The following is a 16,625-nucleotide window of genomic DNA, read 5'->3' as shown; positions in this document are numbered from 1 at the left end:
ATTCCCTAACGATCCATCCTACAGAGGTGTCTAAAAGCACCTACAGATTATCTCCCATCTCTCTACAACTCTAATGTGACACACCTACCTACATTTTAGGGGTACATCATTTGAGACAGATTTACAGTTCAACCCTCTCGGCAGACAGGAGGAGAGATCTGCGTGGAATATAAATTCAAGAATGTAATTCTTTCTCAAACAAATAATCTGCTCCCTTTCAAATATAATTAATGTTTTGATAGTGCATTTCTTGAGAGAAATATATACAAAAACAGAGGCAACCTCTTGGATCTCTGTTTGTATATTTGCAACAGGAATTTACAGTATCTATATTGTGGATGTGACAGAGTGTTTTTAACATTTAGAAGTTTATTTATTAGCAGAACTACAGAAGGAAATTGATAGGTCTTTGCTATCTACCGTGCCCATTTTATGCATGTTTTTGTTGCAAAGGAAATTGCAGATGCAGTAGGAGGGCATTATTTTTTCATTTGGATGAGAAATGTTCCCTAGCTCTCAGGATGCAGTCCTCTGTCCTGTTGTGTCTGGAAGGCACATGTCCTTGCTCTTTGTCTTTCATTCTCCTCTATCTTTCCTCTGTGGAGCTGACCCTACATCCCTTCTTCACCCGCAGGGAGCTCAGGAAAGGCACCCTAACCCAGGAAACGGACACCAGCTCGATTTTGACAGTCTTCCGCCTTCAGACTGGCCCGGGCAGCGGCGTGTTTCAAGTCAGACAATCTGAACAAAGCCATGGTTGAAAACGCTACACTGCCTAGAACGTTTGTCAGATGCTTGTTAAATACTGTTATATGATCGTGTGGCTCATTAGTTATAGATCTGCTACCAGATCCACCAGGGCTGGTTTCTCTTTTTTCCTTCTCTCTCTCTTCCACTCTCTCCTTCTCCTTTTCCCCCCTTTTCTTCTTTTTCCCCTTTTTTCCTTTTTTTTCTTTTCCTTTTTTTTTAACACCGCTTTCAGAGGAACATATCCAAACGGGTTTTCTACTGCGCGTATGAGCACGAAAGTGAACGATGTTTATTCTTAATGCCTACATTGTTCCTAATGCACAGCACGAAATTACGTTGGTGGAAAAACTCTAGTGTTTAAATCAAAATGTTACAAATACTGGATATTGACTTGAGAATAAAGTCATCTGTAAATTCAATCCAAGAAGGGCCAGATCCGATTCTCACTAATATCAAAGGTAAATTTCCCATTTGTATCATTGGAAACAGCGTTGAGTCCCGAATAAGTCAGTAGCCTAGTAAAATATTTTGTCATATCGCTTATTTTCTACTGTCCTATATTATTTCTGAAAATCTGAATGTTAAACGAAACCACGTTATGAAGAAATTTTTTTAAAGCATTGGTTTTCAGCTTGAACTGCCCTGCTTCACTTTGCTCAAACTGGTATTTTCAAAGAAAGGGAGGACACGTCAAAAAAGGAATTTCCACAGGGAGGACGAGACTTGTAGTCGGTCCGGAAGTCTTCAGCAACAATAAATATTAGTAATACACCTCACTAAAATAATCAACTACCCCCCCCCCCAAAAAAAAAAGGAAACAGTTGATTTAAAGGAGTGGTTTTTGCATTTGCAAAATACTACAAGGTACTCTACTTGTAAAGGAAACAGACCTGGCTATTCTGATCGCAGGTTTTCTAAAGATAAACTCCTCCAGAATTTTTCTCCGGAATTTGTACGGTCTATATTTGTCTATAGATTGTAACAGTGTACTGTGTTACCTGCGCACACAGGAGTAAGATAACTTGAACTTTGAGTATACAGTACTGGAAATATTGTAACCCCGTTTTAATGTAATCCTATGTGTTCTTTGGATCTGCCTTTTCCAGAATTGCCTGAAATTTCTGCCTGAAATGTAAGCACCTGGACATTTTGACAGAGATAACCTCAGTTCAATACAAAGTTACCAACCTCAGTCATTCAGATCCAATTAATTCGATGTTTACCTCCAGTGATCTGTGAAAAAACACACACACGGGGGAAGAGGGGGAGAGAGAAAAAAGAAAATATTTACCTCATTGATCTGATAATATTTAGGAAAATGTCAAATGCACACTTTTATACTCAGTTCTTAAAAACAGCTCAAAAAAGGGAACAGAAACAAGTGCGATATCTTGGGCTATTCAGCTGGTTTTTTTGTTTAGCAAAGGCTAAGACTAGAGACGATCGCACTTACGTTCAGAAAATATTGTTATTTTTCTTTAATGGGGAAAATTGGACTCCCGCGACTTAGATCTGTGGTTTTTAGAACTGGGATGGAAATTGGACTGACACCACTTTGCACTTTAACAATCGGATTTTGTCAGGGTACAAGTTGTTTGTTTAACCCGACAGCTCCGTGCACCCCGTCGCATGCTTTTACACACTCATTAAAACGATTATTCACGACCCGTCGAGTGTTTTCTCGTTCATTCACAGGAAAGATTTAGCGCTCTAAGATTCAAGCGCATACGGTCAGCTGTACCACGGACCGAGGGGAGAGATTACTTATCTCTGTGATCATCTAGTGCGAGGCCGTCCTATCTCTACGGGTTGCAAGAGAGCAGTTGCTCGAGGTAAAGGGGGGAAAAATCCCCCCCCACACACCCTGCGGAAAGCATAAAGTCAAGCAGGAATAGCGAGCGCTCCTCGTCGCGGATACGGGCTCGACACCTCGTCGGCACAGCGAGCAAGTCCCGCTCCCCGTCCCGACCTGTCGCTCGCACCCCCGCGGCGCCGCTGCCGGGCGGCCGCGGGGCCCCGCGCCGGGATCCGCGCGGGCGGAGCGCTGCGCCGGCGGGGCGCGGGGCAGCGCCGCAGCCCCCGCTCCGCTCCGCTCCTCTCCGCTCCGTCGCGCTGGCGCGGGGCCCGGCGGCAGGCGGCCTTCCCTCTGCGCACCTGGGGCGTACACTGTACGCCCTCCCGCTGTCCCGTCCTGCGCTCCCTCTCCTGCGCGGAGACGCCTGTGCCAACGCTGGCGAGGCGGAGAAGTTGAAGGACTGAAAAGGCAGAGCCCTTCCCGAAACAAGCGCAAGAGAAAGCGCTGGCCTTCGGTTAAAAAGTGTGTTAAAATATAATAAAATATCAGCCTTCCGCGGACCGCGGAGGGGACGGCTGGAAACCAGCTCTTCCAGCAAGCGTGGTTGGGGCAATCCCTTTTGAGCACATTAAATTAACAAGCCAAAAAGCAGTTTAAAATATCGTGTTCTTTGGGACCACTCTGATATTTGACTGCGAATCCTTTTCTGAATACACTGATTCCTGGTTTTCATATCCAGATCACTGCCGATTCTGAAATTCCATCTATGAGAAAATCCCAGAGGCCACTATGTTGCTGGGAAGGTGTTTTACACTTACAAAGGAAGCCGAGAGCCCGCAAGGCGAAACAAGCATCTCCCCTCGCTCAAACTCCGCAGATCCAGAAAATCATTTTTCATTTTGAAAATATCTAAACAGAATGCTCCTTTATTTAGGTGAGCCGACCCCGAATGTAACGAGGGTTTTTAATCTGAAACGATTTCCTAATTGCTCAAAAGGCAAGCACGTATAAGTAATTTGTTAAACTTATTGGATTGCAATAATCCACTATCAGGTTAGCTAAGAATGGATCTGTCAAGTGTGTTTCCCAGTCTAAGCTCTTTCTTTCAAACCAACCTGGTATAATAATTAGCAGACAAAGGAACCGAAATATGTAAGCAAATACCTAAAGCTCTGCATAAATAAACACACTAATCAATAGCAAGCTAGCCAACACTTGTCTGATTGATGAAGAGACAATCGATTTTGCTGTTCCAACCTGTAGTCAGAGAGATCTGTGTTTAATTATTAGTACTTTTACCTTCACTGATTTAATAATAAAAATAGAACTAATAATTCCTACCCTTCCACCTAAATGCAAATGATATTGATAACATGACTAGAGGTAACTTATGCTTCACAGGGAAACAAACAACTTTGCTCAATAAACAAGCAAACATGAAAAGGAACATGCAATGCTGCCTTTTCAGACGAATGATAGAGAAGGTCACTTATACATTCAGAAAAGATCACGGAAATATATATATGCATATATATTTAGAGAGAGAATACATATATAGGGGAAAAGTCCATTGATAAAATAAAAATGCAATTTTTATTTCCATACTTCACATCTGTTTTCTCACAGACCCATACAAGTGTGTATAATATACACTAATAAGAACACACTTGCCGTTCAACACCACTGTGATTCTCATCTCCCGATGCACTCGCCATCGGAAGTGTAGTTCAGAAAACTAAAAGGAGGTTTACTTATCGCTAGATCGTTTGAAAGTCAGCTATGAGCCACGGCATGTCAAAAATATTAGCGCTTATGTGATGCTTTTAACCATATCCCTCCACTGACTGCTCGAACAATGTGTCCGCGTACGCCTGTCCCAGTGTCCCAGCTTTGCATCGTTTGGGTCTAGTGAAAAGTCTTGTCGGAGCCGACACCCCCCCTTTGGAAATGTAGTTGTGTGGGGATGCGCTTGTGTTTGTTTGCGCGCTGAGGGAAGGAGGGAAAAGCAAACTGTCTTATAACATCCCTGGGATTTTTGCCTCGAAAGAACAGTCTGGTGACTAGTAAATAATCCTCGTATTAAATTCTCAAAAGTATTGTAGCCTTCTGGGAAGCGCAGTGCTTTAGAACAGGGTTTTGCTTATTTATATGAGAATGCAACATTTTCATTTTTTTAAGACTGTCTACCCTAGCTGACAAATAATTTCTCTTTTTTACTCGATAGCCAGAGTTCAGCCAGATTTTTTGGCAGATACCTCTCTGCTCTTGGATATGATTAATTTAACAGACAATCTAATCTTAAATACTTGCAGTCAGATCATTTCTGGGTGGAAACTAGACGGGGGGGAGAGGGGGTGCGACTTCTCTTCCTTCTACTAATGAACAGTGCAGGGCGAAGACTTATCTTGGAGGGCCTCCAAGTGAACGGGGAGCTTGGCGAGGTCTCCCCCCCAGACGGACCGCGGCAGACCCATACCTCGCCCCGCTCACGAACGAGACTCTGCGCGCCACCAGCTCCTGCTGCAGCGGATCAGGAGAGCCCCGAAGGAGAAGAAGGGCTCCTTTCACGTGTTCCTACCTCCCTGGAAAAGCCGCCCCTGCGAAATCAATCGTAAAGTGGTCTGAATTCCCCACTACGGAAAATAAACCCAAGAGAATCCGGGCTTCATGCCTTCTTTGTAGCTCGAAATTCAGGCGCTCTAGTCAGGTGGCTTCGTGCGAGGAGAGCTTTCACCCCTCGGTCTTAGGTTAAGCAGCTCTTTGCAGCTAACTTTACAAGGATGCTTTACTCACCTTAGGGTAGGGTGACAATGACAAGCTTTTCTCAGACTCTCTCTCGCTTAGTCTTTCCTCTCAAATCACGGATAACCCCAAATAAACTTGGAGGACTCCCTAGAGATAATTCTTTGAAATGGACTTTACGTTCATTTCCGCGAGAATAGTAAATCCGCCTGCTTGAAGTCTAATTCGCTAGCCTGATACTGTATTGTGTTACAGGCCTTGCGAAGGAGCAAAAAAAAAAAGAAAGTTGTCGGTTGTTTCTTTTTTTAAAAAATTTATTTATTTTGGCGGTTTGTTTTTTTTCTCTTTTGTTTGGTTCTGGTTTTAGTGAATTTGCTGTTTTATTTTGCCTCGGTGGAGGGGAGGCGAGTTTTGCTATATCGTTCCTGGGTCGGAACATCCTGGCCCAGGTCAGAGGAGGAGGACACTAACTCTAAACGTATTTCTCTGCTGCAGCATGCATCTCTCGGTGGCTACCAAGACGCAAACGTAAGCCTGCACGGAGGACACTTTTCAAATTGTTCCTCCTTTCTGAAGGGGGGGGCGGGGGAGGGTGACCCAAGTCTTTCAAGTACTGATGCCTGTCGCCTGAAAAACGCAGTTTTATCAGCTGGCAGGTGAGTGCCGAGATGTGAAAGGGGCCCTGTGTAAACACTAAGCACCGACTTTTGAAAAGCGGCTCGGCTTTGAGCAGTCGGTTTCCCCGCGGCCCGCGGCAGCAGCGGCCCGCGGCGCAGCGTGGCGCGGCGCGGCGCCTCTCCCGCTAGGCAAGAGCGCCCCCAGCCCGCGGGCCGCGCCGCGCCGCCGCCGCCGCCGCCGCCGCCCGGCCCGGCCCGGCCCGGCCCTGCCCTGCCCGGCCCGGCCCGGCCCGGCCCGGCCCCCCCCTCGCCGCGCCGCGCCGCGCCGCGCCGAGCCGAGCCGAGCCGCTGCGCTCCGCAGCCTCTGCAGCGCGGCTGGGCGAGCGGCCGCCTTGGCGGACGGCGGAGACGGGTCCCGCCCGTGCCACGGACACGCGGGGGTGTCGCTCTGCAGAGCGCAGGGCGTGCGGGAGACATCCGTGCCCCCACGGGGCCCACGGGGGCCCTGGGCAGGTTTGGGCCGGACTGGCAACACGCCGCCGGTGCGCTCCGAAACTAACTGCTGCGTGAGCTCTGCGTGCGTGTGAGAGCACGCTACGCCCCGAAAAAGGAACAGTGCACTGCAGCAAATGGCACAGGAGACAATCAGCCACTCCGTGCGGCGCTACCGCCTGCCCTGGTTATGTTGAGGTGTCTCACAGTGTTTTGGAAAACTTAAACTGGTGTATTAAAATTAATTATTTTCATGAGATTACAAATGCCGCAGCAAGGGAGTTGAATTCAGACACGGAGTGGGACCCGATTCACATGCCCCCAGCCACGCCGGGGGCATGGAAACAAGCACAAGTCTGTCCACGGAGGGCCCAGTCCCCGGGGTCCTACCCACGCACCCGCACGCCTACCTCCCTCCCCTCCCCCCACAAACACGATCAAGTTTAGCAAATCACTGGTTTAAACTTCCGCTCCTATCCCCAGATTTCGGTTTGCGACAGGTAAATATCAATATATCTGGGACACGGTCACGGATTTCGGGCAGTGGGAAGACGAAGGAAGCGCCTCGACCTTTCGGATGAATATGAGCACCTCTAGTGACCAGTCCTGTGCTTCTAAGGGCAAGGTTTTGCCCGCCGATGCACTCGGAGCAAGACCGAGGTCAGCTTTATGTGCACGGCTTTTTACAAGGACTCTTTCCTCGCTCTCCCCGAATTTTTGGTAGTGGTGGCTTTCCTGAGAACTTAGGAAAATTATCACTATTTACACAACATCCTAAACCTGTGCCGTTTTCTCAAAGGCAGCTTCCGATAAAAATAATATTTTTCGGATCTACCTATGCCTCATGCCTACCCGCCACAGTAAAATCGTCTCTCATATAACGGAGATAGAACAAGCAGTAAATTTCATTCCGGAATAGGTAGTGGCAGGGAATCTTTTTTAGCCCCCATAATATTTCTGTGCTGAACCGTAACCGAAAAGACACACCATGCTCACGAATCTGCGGGAACACCGCTCCCTCCCATCCTGATACCAGCCGACATAAATAACGAGTGTAGTCACCTGGCAATTACTGAGTGTAAAAGAGGAATAAAATCCGCACTCACCCGGTGCCGGCGGAGGTCTCCCATCCCCAAGTGCCATCGGGCGACTTTCTTGCAGGTAGAGGCAGTTTCTCCTGGCATCTTAAAAAGACAAACACAATGTTGTACCCGTGTGACTTTCTCGGGCTTTAGCGTGAAACTAGAAAACAAAACGAACGTTTTAAAAAAATAAAATCTAGAGATAAACCGTGAGAACAGATAAACCGGCGAAGAAACTTCCAACTTACCGATTCAAACGAAAGAGCCCGAGGGGGAGGGGGAGGCCGGGGGAGGGAACACTTTAAGGAAGAGACCAAAAAAAAAAAAAAAAAAAAAAACCCTAACATTAGGCACACACAGTCCTAGTGTAACTGGTGCTTTGAAACTCTGCTTCAGATGCACGGGCGATCTGCTTATCAGGGGGCACGGGGAAACTGTACATTTAGACAGAAGTCTGTCATCTCTATTCATTCATATCACATGGATCCGCCTGTTGGGAGAAGAAGTAGTGAAGGTTTTCTTGAAGTGCACCTACCCTGCTGGCGGGCAGGCTTGCTGGGATTGCTGGGCAGGTTTCTTCTGGAGGGTCCCATCTCTCTGGAGTAGCTGCAGTGGAGTTGAGGGCAGGTTCTCCGGTGAGGTAGGAATGTGCAGGAACTCCGCCCTCTGGGCACAGTCACACAAACCCAGCAAAACAGCCACAGCCAGCCCTAAAACCTCTAATGATCTTCACCTTCACCTCTTGCTAACTTAGTTCTCCACCACTTTTTGACCTATTTACCAAGGCACCTTCTCCACAGAGGGAAAAGTGAAGTATTCAAAGCAAGAACAATTCTATACACAAATCTCCAAAGAAACTACTACAGAAAGTAGTGCATGTACAGACCACTCTATAGGGTTGTGTATGTGCATATGAATGTATATTTATACATATATTTCCATTCGTTGAATTCTGTAGCCATGTAATATGTCTGTGCATATATTTTTTTCTTTCTTGGGTGAGTGTGTTGCTCACGACTATACAATTAAGTATATAGCAGTGAGTATCTACATGCAAATATTTTTCCATCATAAGGGAATGTACGAACAGTAAAAGAATATAATCACTAAAAATAACAGTGAGTCTTATTCAACACTCTTTCCCAAGCAAAACTCTTATGTGGTTCAGTCAAAACGTAACTGAAGTTCAGTGGGAGTTTTGCCTGAGCGAGTAGTGAATACGTGGTGATTGAGATCTCATATTAACACAAGTGGTGAGGGGGTGTATACCCGAATCATAATTTCTGACATAAATCTTAATAATCGTCAAAAGAAGTTATAAAGAGCAAAATGACGTCTCAGCAAAACTATTTTTTCAAGCATCGGATTAAAAAAATATATCACTCCCCCAAACAGTATTTTGTGCCATTTAAGGCAAAATATATTATTACTCATTTTATTTTAAATCCTTTCGTAAGAATGCATTCCACACAACGAGTATCGTTTTACTGAAACAAATGAAAAATATTTAAAATACGTCCAAGAAAAAAGTTGTGTAAATATCCGATTGTGGATTCGAGTTACAGTTTATTACTGCTCAAACATTTTTCGTAAGGCAAGCTTAAAATCGTAATTGGAAGTTTCTTGATGAACAGATTTCTTCTCCTATGATCTATGCGAGCAAAGTTAATCACCTCAAACATCAACCAGGAAAATAACAATAGCTTCTTAATTTCATAAAGATCACCTGCCCCCCAGAAACACTCTAAATTCTAGAGAAACGACACTCAGATACCGTAACACACTGAAAATATATATTAAAATTCATTAAATTTCCTAAAAGCTTTGCTTGAGGATTTTACATATAAAACACTGTGGAAAAAATTGTCAGATAACATAAGTATTGCTCGACTGAAAAAAAAATAAATAAAACTTACATTCTGTACCAAACTAGCCTATGTAAAGACTAGCCTGAAAGACATCCTCAGTGAACAAAAGGGTTTCTCTGGCTGGGTAGCAGGCAGAGGTAAAGACATATTTGGGCCCTTAGTCCTGTTACAATCCATCACAACGTTAACATTTTTTTTTCTTCCTAAAGACAGCCTCATTGCAGGTAATATGCGTACGGAAATGTGAATCGCGAATAAATTACCAGCTCAACAACCATCCCTTCCCCCAGTGTAAAGGAAAGAGGGAAAAGTCTGTGGCACCTGAATTGCTTAGGCAGCACTTTGCTATACCGAACCTAAAGGAGAGCATTAAGAGCGAGTGCTCGCTTAAACGCTGTCTGCTAGTCTGGAGAGATATGCATCAGGGCTACCCTTTTCAGGAATTATTATGCATCACGCTTACCTAATTAATGCTTATTAGCCAAGGCAAAACTCTGACATGGCGAGATTGTGCTTTCCTCCAACCTGACTTCTCTTTTTCCTTCTTTAGTACACTATCAGAGTTTTTTTTTTTTTTTTTTTTTAACATTGCGAACTAAATAATACTTTAAGTATGTGCTATTGGATTTCCCACACTATACAGCCAATTGCAAGTGGTAAATAATAAATCATTTCCTTTGTCAGCTGCAGCAGATGCCATTCTTTTAATTTCCTTAGGTACAAGTATACAGAACGGGGACTCGACACTTTAAGAGGTTAAATCACACCTATTTTATTATTTCCGATGGGTTTGTTTCAGTGGAGTTTTATTTTTTAGTTCTTGCGATCACTTATTTTAATGACAATGGAGCGGAGAGTCTGGGGGAGGGTAGCCGCTTCCAAGTGGTGGTATCATCTCTTCATCTCCAAACAAAGCAACCTTTTTCTCATAGTGATGATTAATTTTGAATTGCAGAAGTGAGAGTGAAAGTCAAGAATATCAGAGATTTCTCTCATTCTCCCCCACATACTGCAGAGCTGGGTGTCCCATCTCTCATCCATAACCTTTCACTCCTCTCTCTTCCCTGCAGATTTGCTTGCATCTGTTTATTTATTACTTATTTTCGGAAGATTCCCCCTCCCTCCCCTTATTTTTTTCAGCATGGTAAATATTCTGCTTGCAAGAATTCAGATTTGCTATTGCTTCTTTTTTCACCCCCGGCATTATTTTTTTTCTTTTTCTTCCTCTTTTCTGTCTTTCTAAGATCAGCTCTTTGCGATAACATCTCTGGGCTGGAGATTATTTTTCATTGGGCCTATTGTGAGCAGTCGCCGGCTTATTGCGTTGCTACAGAGCACGGTTCAGACTATACAAATGTAACAAAAGAACAACTTGTCCTCTGCGGACTCACTGCAGGATCCAATTGGTTCTTAAGTATTTTGCACAAGTTTTCTAATTATTTTCAAGAGTTGCGGCTTTTATAAGGTTCCCTAAACTCATCAAAAAACTAATTCTTTTTAGGATTAAATGCTTCTTAAAATTAGTCATAGCATTGCCCCCTTAAAGCTAACGGGTTGATTCTCCGGGCAACGAGAAATACTTACGTACGTTTGTATAGATTAGTGGCCTTCGGTAAGTATTGCCATCGGAAAACAGAGAGTGAAAAAGAGATTCATTTCAAAACTTTAAATTTAAGTGCATCCCCACATTTTTTTTCCTCGAAAACATTTAAACATTGGTATGCAAGCCACGACGTCACGTGACCCCTCCAGGACTCTATTTCGCTGTAATATACTGTCCCTTCGCTTCATCTCGCTTCGACTCTTTCATCGTCCGGAGGGCGAAAGGGGCAGAGGGGAAGTGTCCTAACTGCGAACTATAGCTACTTTTACAATATTTAAAGCCAAAGTGTTTGCAGCATTAAAAGTATATAAATATAGATAGTATAGATACTTCCAGAACAGTGCTTCTTTATGATAAGGTTCATATTTTATACACATACGTATCATAGCTAACTAAACTTGATCAAGTAATTATACGAGTGCAAATATGTATATACACATACACACACATTTATAGCTGATATATCTTCAATTATCATACAGTCAAAATTAACTTATTTCAGAAGAATTATTTTTGAATCAATTTCAAAGATTGAAAGAGTAACGTGTATTTACAGAATTATGTACATTCATCTTTCCTCTTGTGTACATATACAAATATGTGTGTGTACGCAATTTTAAACATCTTTAATTTAAGACATAGTTTTTAGTAAGACACCCTATCTTGTACTAACAGTTTTAAGCAGACTCGAATGAGCGGTCTGCCCCAAAACGGACATCACAGTAGTGGCCGTGCCGTTTAATTAAACACCCTGCTCCTTTACATTTGAAAATATGGTTCTTAAATACAATGTGAATTAAGGGGGGGGAGGAGCATGTGAAAAATGGTGGTCTACTGTAATAAGTAGTGCTCTGATCTCCCTATAACTTTAAAGCCTCTAGCATATTAATTTTAAGTTAATGAAAGAGACAAAAAAACTATCAAGTATATATGAATTTAGCCTATTTTTTTTATTTCTGTGTGTTCATAGTAAACATTTTTGTAAGTGACAAACACGGGCATATGACCACAGTATCACAATCAAGAAATTTTAAGACGACATTAACAATCACTCAAATTTATGCGGCATTTGCGCAACACAGGTTACATATTTGCAAGGTTTACCTATAAGTACAATAGGTATTAACATTTCACTACATTTAGAAAAAAAATAAAGGTGACCTGTTAGTGACCACATACATCAAAATATACACAACACAAACTGAAGGCAATCATTAATTTTGTCCCCTTCTGATTCATTTGAACGGGCAGTGCTGCAAACTGAAATAATGTTGCTGTTTTTAAATTACTTCGTACACTGAGTGCATTTTCTAAAACCCAATCTTTGGTCTAAAAGTAAACAAACAAACAAACAAAAAAAAAAGAAACCCAGAAAAACAGTTCATTAAAGAAAAGGACAAAATAATAAATGGCCAAAATGTAGTTCTTGGGCATTTTTTTTACTATTAATTCTGCTTAAATACAAATTACATTTTAAGTTTTTAATGTTTTTCATAAATTTAGTGGTTTATTTTCAAGGTCTGCACCCACCGACATATCCATGATAACTTATAATACTGCAAACATGGAGAATCTGGCGGCTTTAAGTGATAGACTTATCATATTTGAATAAAAATTGCAAAAGCAGTCACTATTTAGATACACATTCTACTATAATTTTGACTTCCAAACTTCATAGTCTACAATGTAATCTCCCCACATTGCACCTTGCTGACACTCCTCACCTTGGTGGAATAATAAACAACCCTAAAGACTGAACAAACGTACAGAAAATGGGGGACTTAATAAAAAATACCTGGACTTTTTTGTTTTGCTTTTTTTTTCCTTTTAATTATCATTTACAATGCAAACGTGTGTAAAATGTTCACTTACAGTCTGATCCCATGGATGTTAATGTATTAAAGGGTTTGAAGAAGACCCCTGATTTTGATGTGTGAAATAATCAGAAAGTCCTCCAGAAAGTCCCGTTGTAAAACTTGGCAAAGAAGGTCTTAAGGACTCACAGGGGAGAGTGGAGGGCGCCTGTGGCGACGTGGAGGAGGAGGCTGCCCTGGCCGTCATTGAAGTGCTGCTTTGAGAAGTCATTGAAGGGTGAGGAACATGGGGGAAAAAGTAACTTGTCTGTCCTGCTAGAAGGTTTACAGAGCAGGGGTTTAGGGAATAGGTGCCAGAGCAGGGAACTGACAAGCCACACGGCACTGAGGCGGCCAGAGCTGCTGCTGTGAGGTGATGAGTGGCATAAGGTATCTCTCCATTGACTAGTCTATCAACACTTAACCCATTAGACGTGGAAAAGGAGTGGTTGTTTCCCAAGGAGTTTTGAGTCAACACTGAACTGTAGGGCATGGGGTGGCTGGGGTAAGCGGATGTGGTCCCATTGTAACTCAAAGTGCTGCTGGCCCGGGGATGGTGCAGGGAGAGGAAGGGGGACATAGGCCAGTACAAAGATCCTGCCCTATCCATGAATGTCAGTCCGGTGGAGGTGAGGCGGGCGCCCCGCTTGAAGGCCAGCTTGGCCCGCGAGGTGGTGGACCGCCGGCGGAGCTTGCCCGTGGTGCCCCCGATGAAGACGTCGTCGCTGGAGGGGTCCAACATCCAGTAGTTCCCTTTGCCCGGGTCGTCGTAGTGGCGGGGCACCTTGACGAAGCACTTATTGAGGGAGAGGTTGTGGCGGATGGAGTTCTGCCAGCCCTGCTTGTTCTCCCGGTAGTAGGGGAAGTTCTTCATGATGAACTCGTAGATGCCGTTGAGCGTGAGGCGCTTCTCGGGGCTCTGCCGGATGGCCATCATGATGAGGGCGTTGTAGCTGAACGGCGGCTTCTCGTACTTGCCGTTCTTCTTCTCGCCCTCCTTCCCGCTCTCCCCGTCCTTGGCCCCCTCCGCCGCCCCCTTCTTCTCCTCCGCCGCCTTCTCCTTCTCCTCCAGCTCCGCCGCCGCCGCCGCCGCCGCCGCCGCCGCGCCCGGCTCACCTTTGCCCGCCAGCATGTCCGCCTTGGCCACCTCCAGCGCGCCGGAGCTGGTGGCGGCGGCCACGGGGGGCGGCAGGAGGAGCTGGCCCTTCTCCTCTTCCTCCTCCTCGGCCGGCGCGGCTCTCTGCGGCTGCTGCTGCTGCGGGTGGTGGTGGTGGTGGTGGTGGTGGTGGTGGTGGTGGGGGTGGTGGCTGTTGTGGTGGCTGTGGCTGTTGTGGTTGTTGTCGCTCTGGACGGCTTCGGGCACCAGGCTGTTTATGCTAAAGGAGGATTTCGGCAGCATTTTCACTTCCTTCCTATCTCCCATGTCCAACATCACACACTAGTCTGAGGGGGAGAGTTGCAGCGGCCGAGGGAGCAGCGCGCGGGGTGGCGGTGGCGACCGAGGCGGCGGCGACCGAGGCGACCGAGGCGGCGGCGGCGCGGGCTGAGGCGGCGGCTGGAGCGGCAGCGGCGGCGGCGGCGGCGGCACCACCGGCGGCAGCGGCGGCGGCGGCGGCGGCGGCGGCGGCGGCGGCGGCAGCGCAGTTGGACCGCAGTCTCAAGCGCTGGCAAGTCATGTAGTAAGGACAGGAACCGCCAGGGAGGGAAAAAAGTAATAGTAATGATAATCACCGATCAGATAAAAATCAAACCGAGTCAGAGCGGAGGAAAAAAAAAAAGGAGGAGGAAAAAAAGGGGGAAAAAAAACTCTAAAAACCCAACAAAAACAACACACACACACACACACACACAAAAAAAAAAACTACTTCATGGTGCCTGGTTCCCCCCTGGTAAACCAGAGCACGGGGGGGGTGGGGGGAAGGAAGAGAGAAGCAGCAGCCGGGCGGGTCGGTGAGGAGAGCAGCAGAGACAGGCTATACAGACAGCGTTAGCCACAATTAATTTCAGAGCTTCAGACACACACTAGGGCTGTAAAAAATTTTTTGGTTTAACCTTTCCCACCGGCCGCCCAATCAGGGAGCGCGGCGTGCGGGCGCGTCTCTCCGCCCGCCGGCCAATGGGCGCGCGCCTCTCCGCCTCGTCCCCTCACCCCGCCGCCGCCCGCCCCGCCCCCCGCCGCCGCCGCGGTTCCCGCGGCGCAGGGATACTGCCGCGCGGACGCATCACCGCGGCAGCGTACTCCCCCCCCCCCCCCCCAGCGCCCCGAGCACAATCCCCTCGCTCCAAACAAATGGCTCCCGTCCCGCCGCTCCGGGTTATGCCAGTTTTTATACTTCATAATTTCTGCGATGGATTAAAGTTGCCCCGTCCCTCTTTGCCTCCTGCTCCGGGGGCGAAGGAGGCGGGTGGGCAGGCCGGGAGGGTGAGAGGGCGATGGCGGTGCCAGAGCCCACAGGTACTACTTTGCGGAGCCAGCCGGTGTCTATCGGCGGAGTTTATTTTTTTAGGCCCCGCTGTTGATTATTTTTATTTATTTCACCAAGAAAAACCCGGTGGAAGGGACAAATGTGGCCGGGCAGGCCGCCGAACTGGGCGGTAGTTGTCGCGGGCCTCTCACCGGAGCGGCTCGCTGCCGTGCGGCGCCGCGGCGGCCCGTGCGGCGGGAGCGGCTCGGGTCGGCGTCGGGGCCGGGCCGGGCCGGGCCGGGCCGAGGCCGGCGGCCCCTCGCCGCTCCCGGCCGCGGCGGGGCAGCTCGGCCCGGGTGCCGCCGCGGCCTCTCGGGGAAGACCGGCTGCTGCAGCCCGCCGTGGCGCACTTGACGCTTGCCGCCGTGGGGCCGCCCTGCCCTTGCTCGTTGCTCTCCGAAATGTGAGTTTCAAAGGAAAGCAAACGAATAAAACCTCCCCTCCGCTGCGCTCGCCTCGCCGCCCGCGGCCCCTCGGCGCCGGGCGCGGCGGCGCTGCGGCGGGGGGCTGAGGCGGGGAGCGCAGGCCGCGCGCAGCGGCAGCCGCCGAAGCAGCTGCCCGTGCCGTGGTTTCATGCCGGCTCGGGGCGCAGGGCTGGGGGGGCCGCCGGGGGCATTGCCTGGGCTGTGCCCGGTTAAACGAAATGCTCCGGCAGAGCTTCTTGCTCCCTGATATCCTTTGCATACACGCGGTGGTAGGGAGGCAAGCTTGCGGCTGGAGTTTCCTGGGGCCGAGGAATTCGGTGTTAATCGTCCACATCAAATCGTTTCTTACTGTGAGCATGGGGGGGAAAAAATTCAGCCTCGAAACAAAGCAAGAACAGATCTCGCAGCTTTTTCACTCGGGAAGCAGAAGAAGAGCTGTAACTGACAGAAAGCGTATTGATCACATTAAAAACGAAGCGGTATGCAAAGGCAACATATACCCTATACCAATCGCTGCATTAAGCCACCTAACGTTTATGTCTGTTCCGTAGGAAAAAATGTTCCGCACCAACCGTACTTCAAGCTCAACCCCAGCTAAGCAATTTATCCCAGGGAAACTCAGGTTAGACCTTAGTGCAACCAGGTTGTGTATCGGTGTGCGTTTTATATACTTGTTTGTGTGTGTGTATGTATGTGTGTGAGAGAGAAAGTGTGAGAAAGAGAGAGTAAATAGCAAGTACAATTACAATAGACCAGTAATAAACAATTGCAACTGGGAATGCCATGAACTCTGTGCACTGGATTAACCTCGAATGACCTTACCACAATTGTATTTATTTATCCAATTTCATAACAGGTCGCTACTGACAAAAAAGAGATAAAAGTCAATGATCGACCACGTCTATTTTTTATTTTTTCAGAAACGCGGTTGTT

At 46.9% G+C, this 16,625-nt stretch overlaps 1 protein-coding gene across 1 annotated transcript; it reads right to left on the bottom strand.

The window, feature by feature from the left end:
• Positions 1 to 12,839: 12,839 nt before the first annotated feature.
• Positions 12,840 to 14,234, bottom strand: FOXG1 (forkhead box G1). Its single transcript, XM_067295586.1, has one exon. The coding sequence runs from the start codon at positions 14,232 to 14,234 to the stop codon at positions 12,840 to 12,842; it is 1,395 nt and encodes a 464-aa protein (XP_067151687.1).
• Between the last annotated feature and the right edge of the window lie 2,391 nt (positions 14,235 to 16,625).

This window comes from Apteryx mantelli, chromosome 4 (assembly GCF_036417845.1).
Source record: "Apteryx mantelli isolate bAptMan1 chromosome 4, bAptMan1.hap1, whole genome shotgun sequence".
Lineage (NCBI taxonomy): Eukaryota > Metazoa > Chordata > Aves > Apterygiformes > Apterygidae > Apteryx > Apteryx mantelli.
This window is presented reverse-complemented; position numbering and strand designations above follow the sequence as displayed.

Coding starts and splice junctions, on each gene's coding strand:
- FOXG1 (XM_067295586.1), bottom strand. CDS start 14,234: ATGTTGGACATGGGAGATAGGAAGGAAGTGAAAATGCTGCCGAAATCC.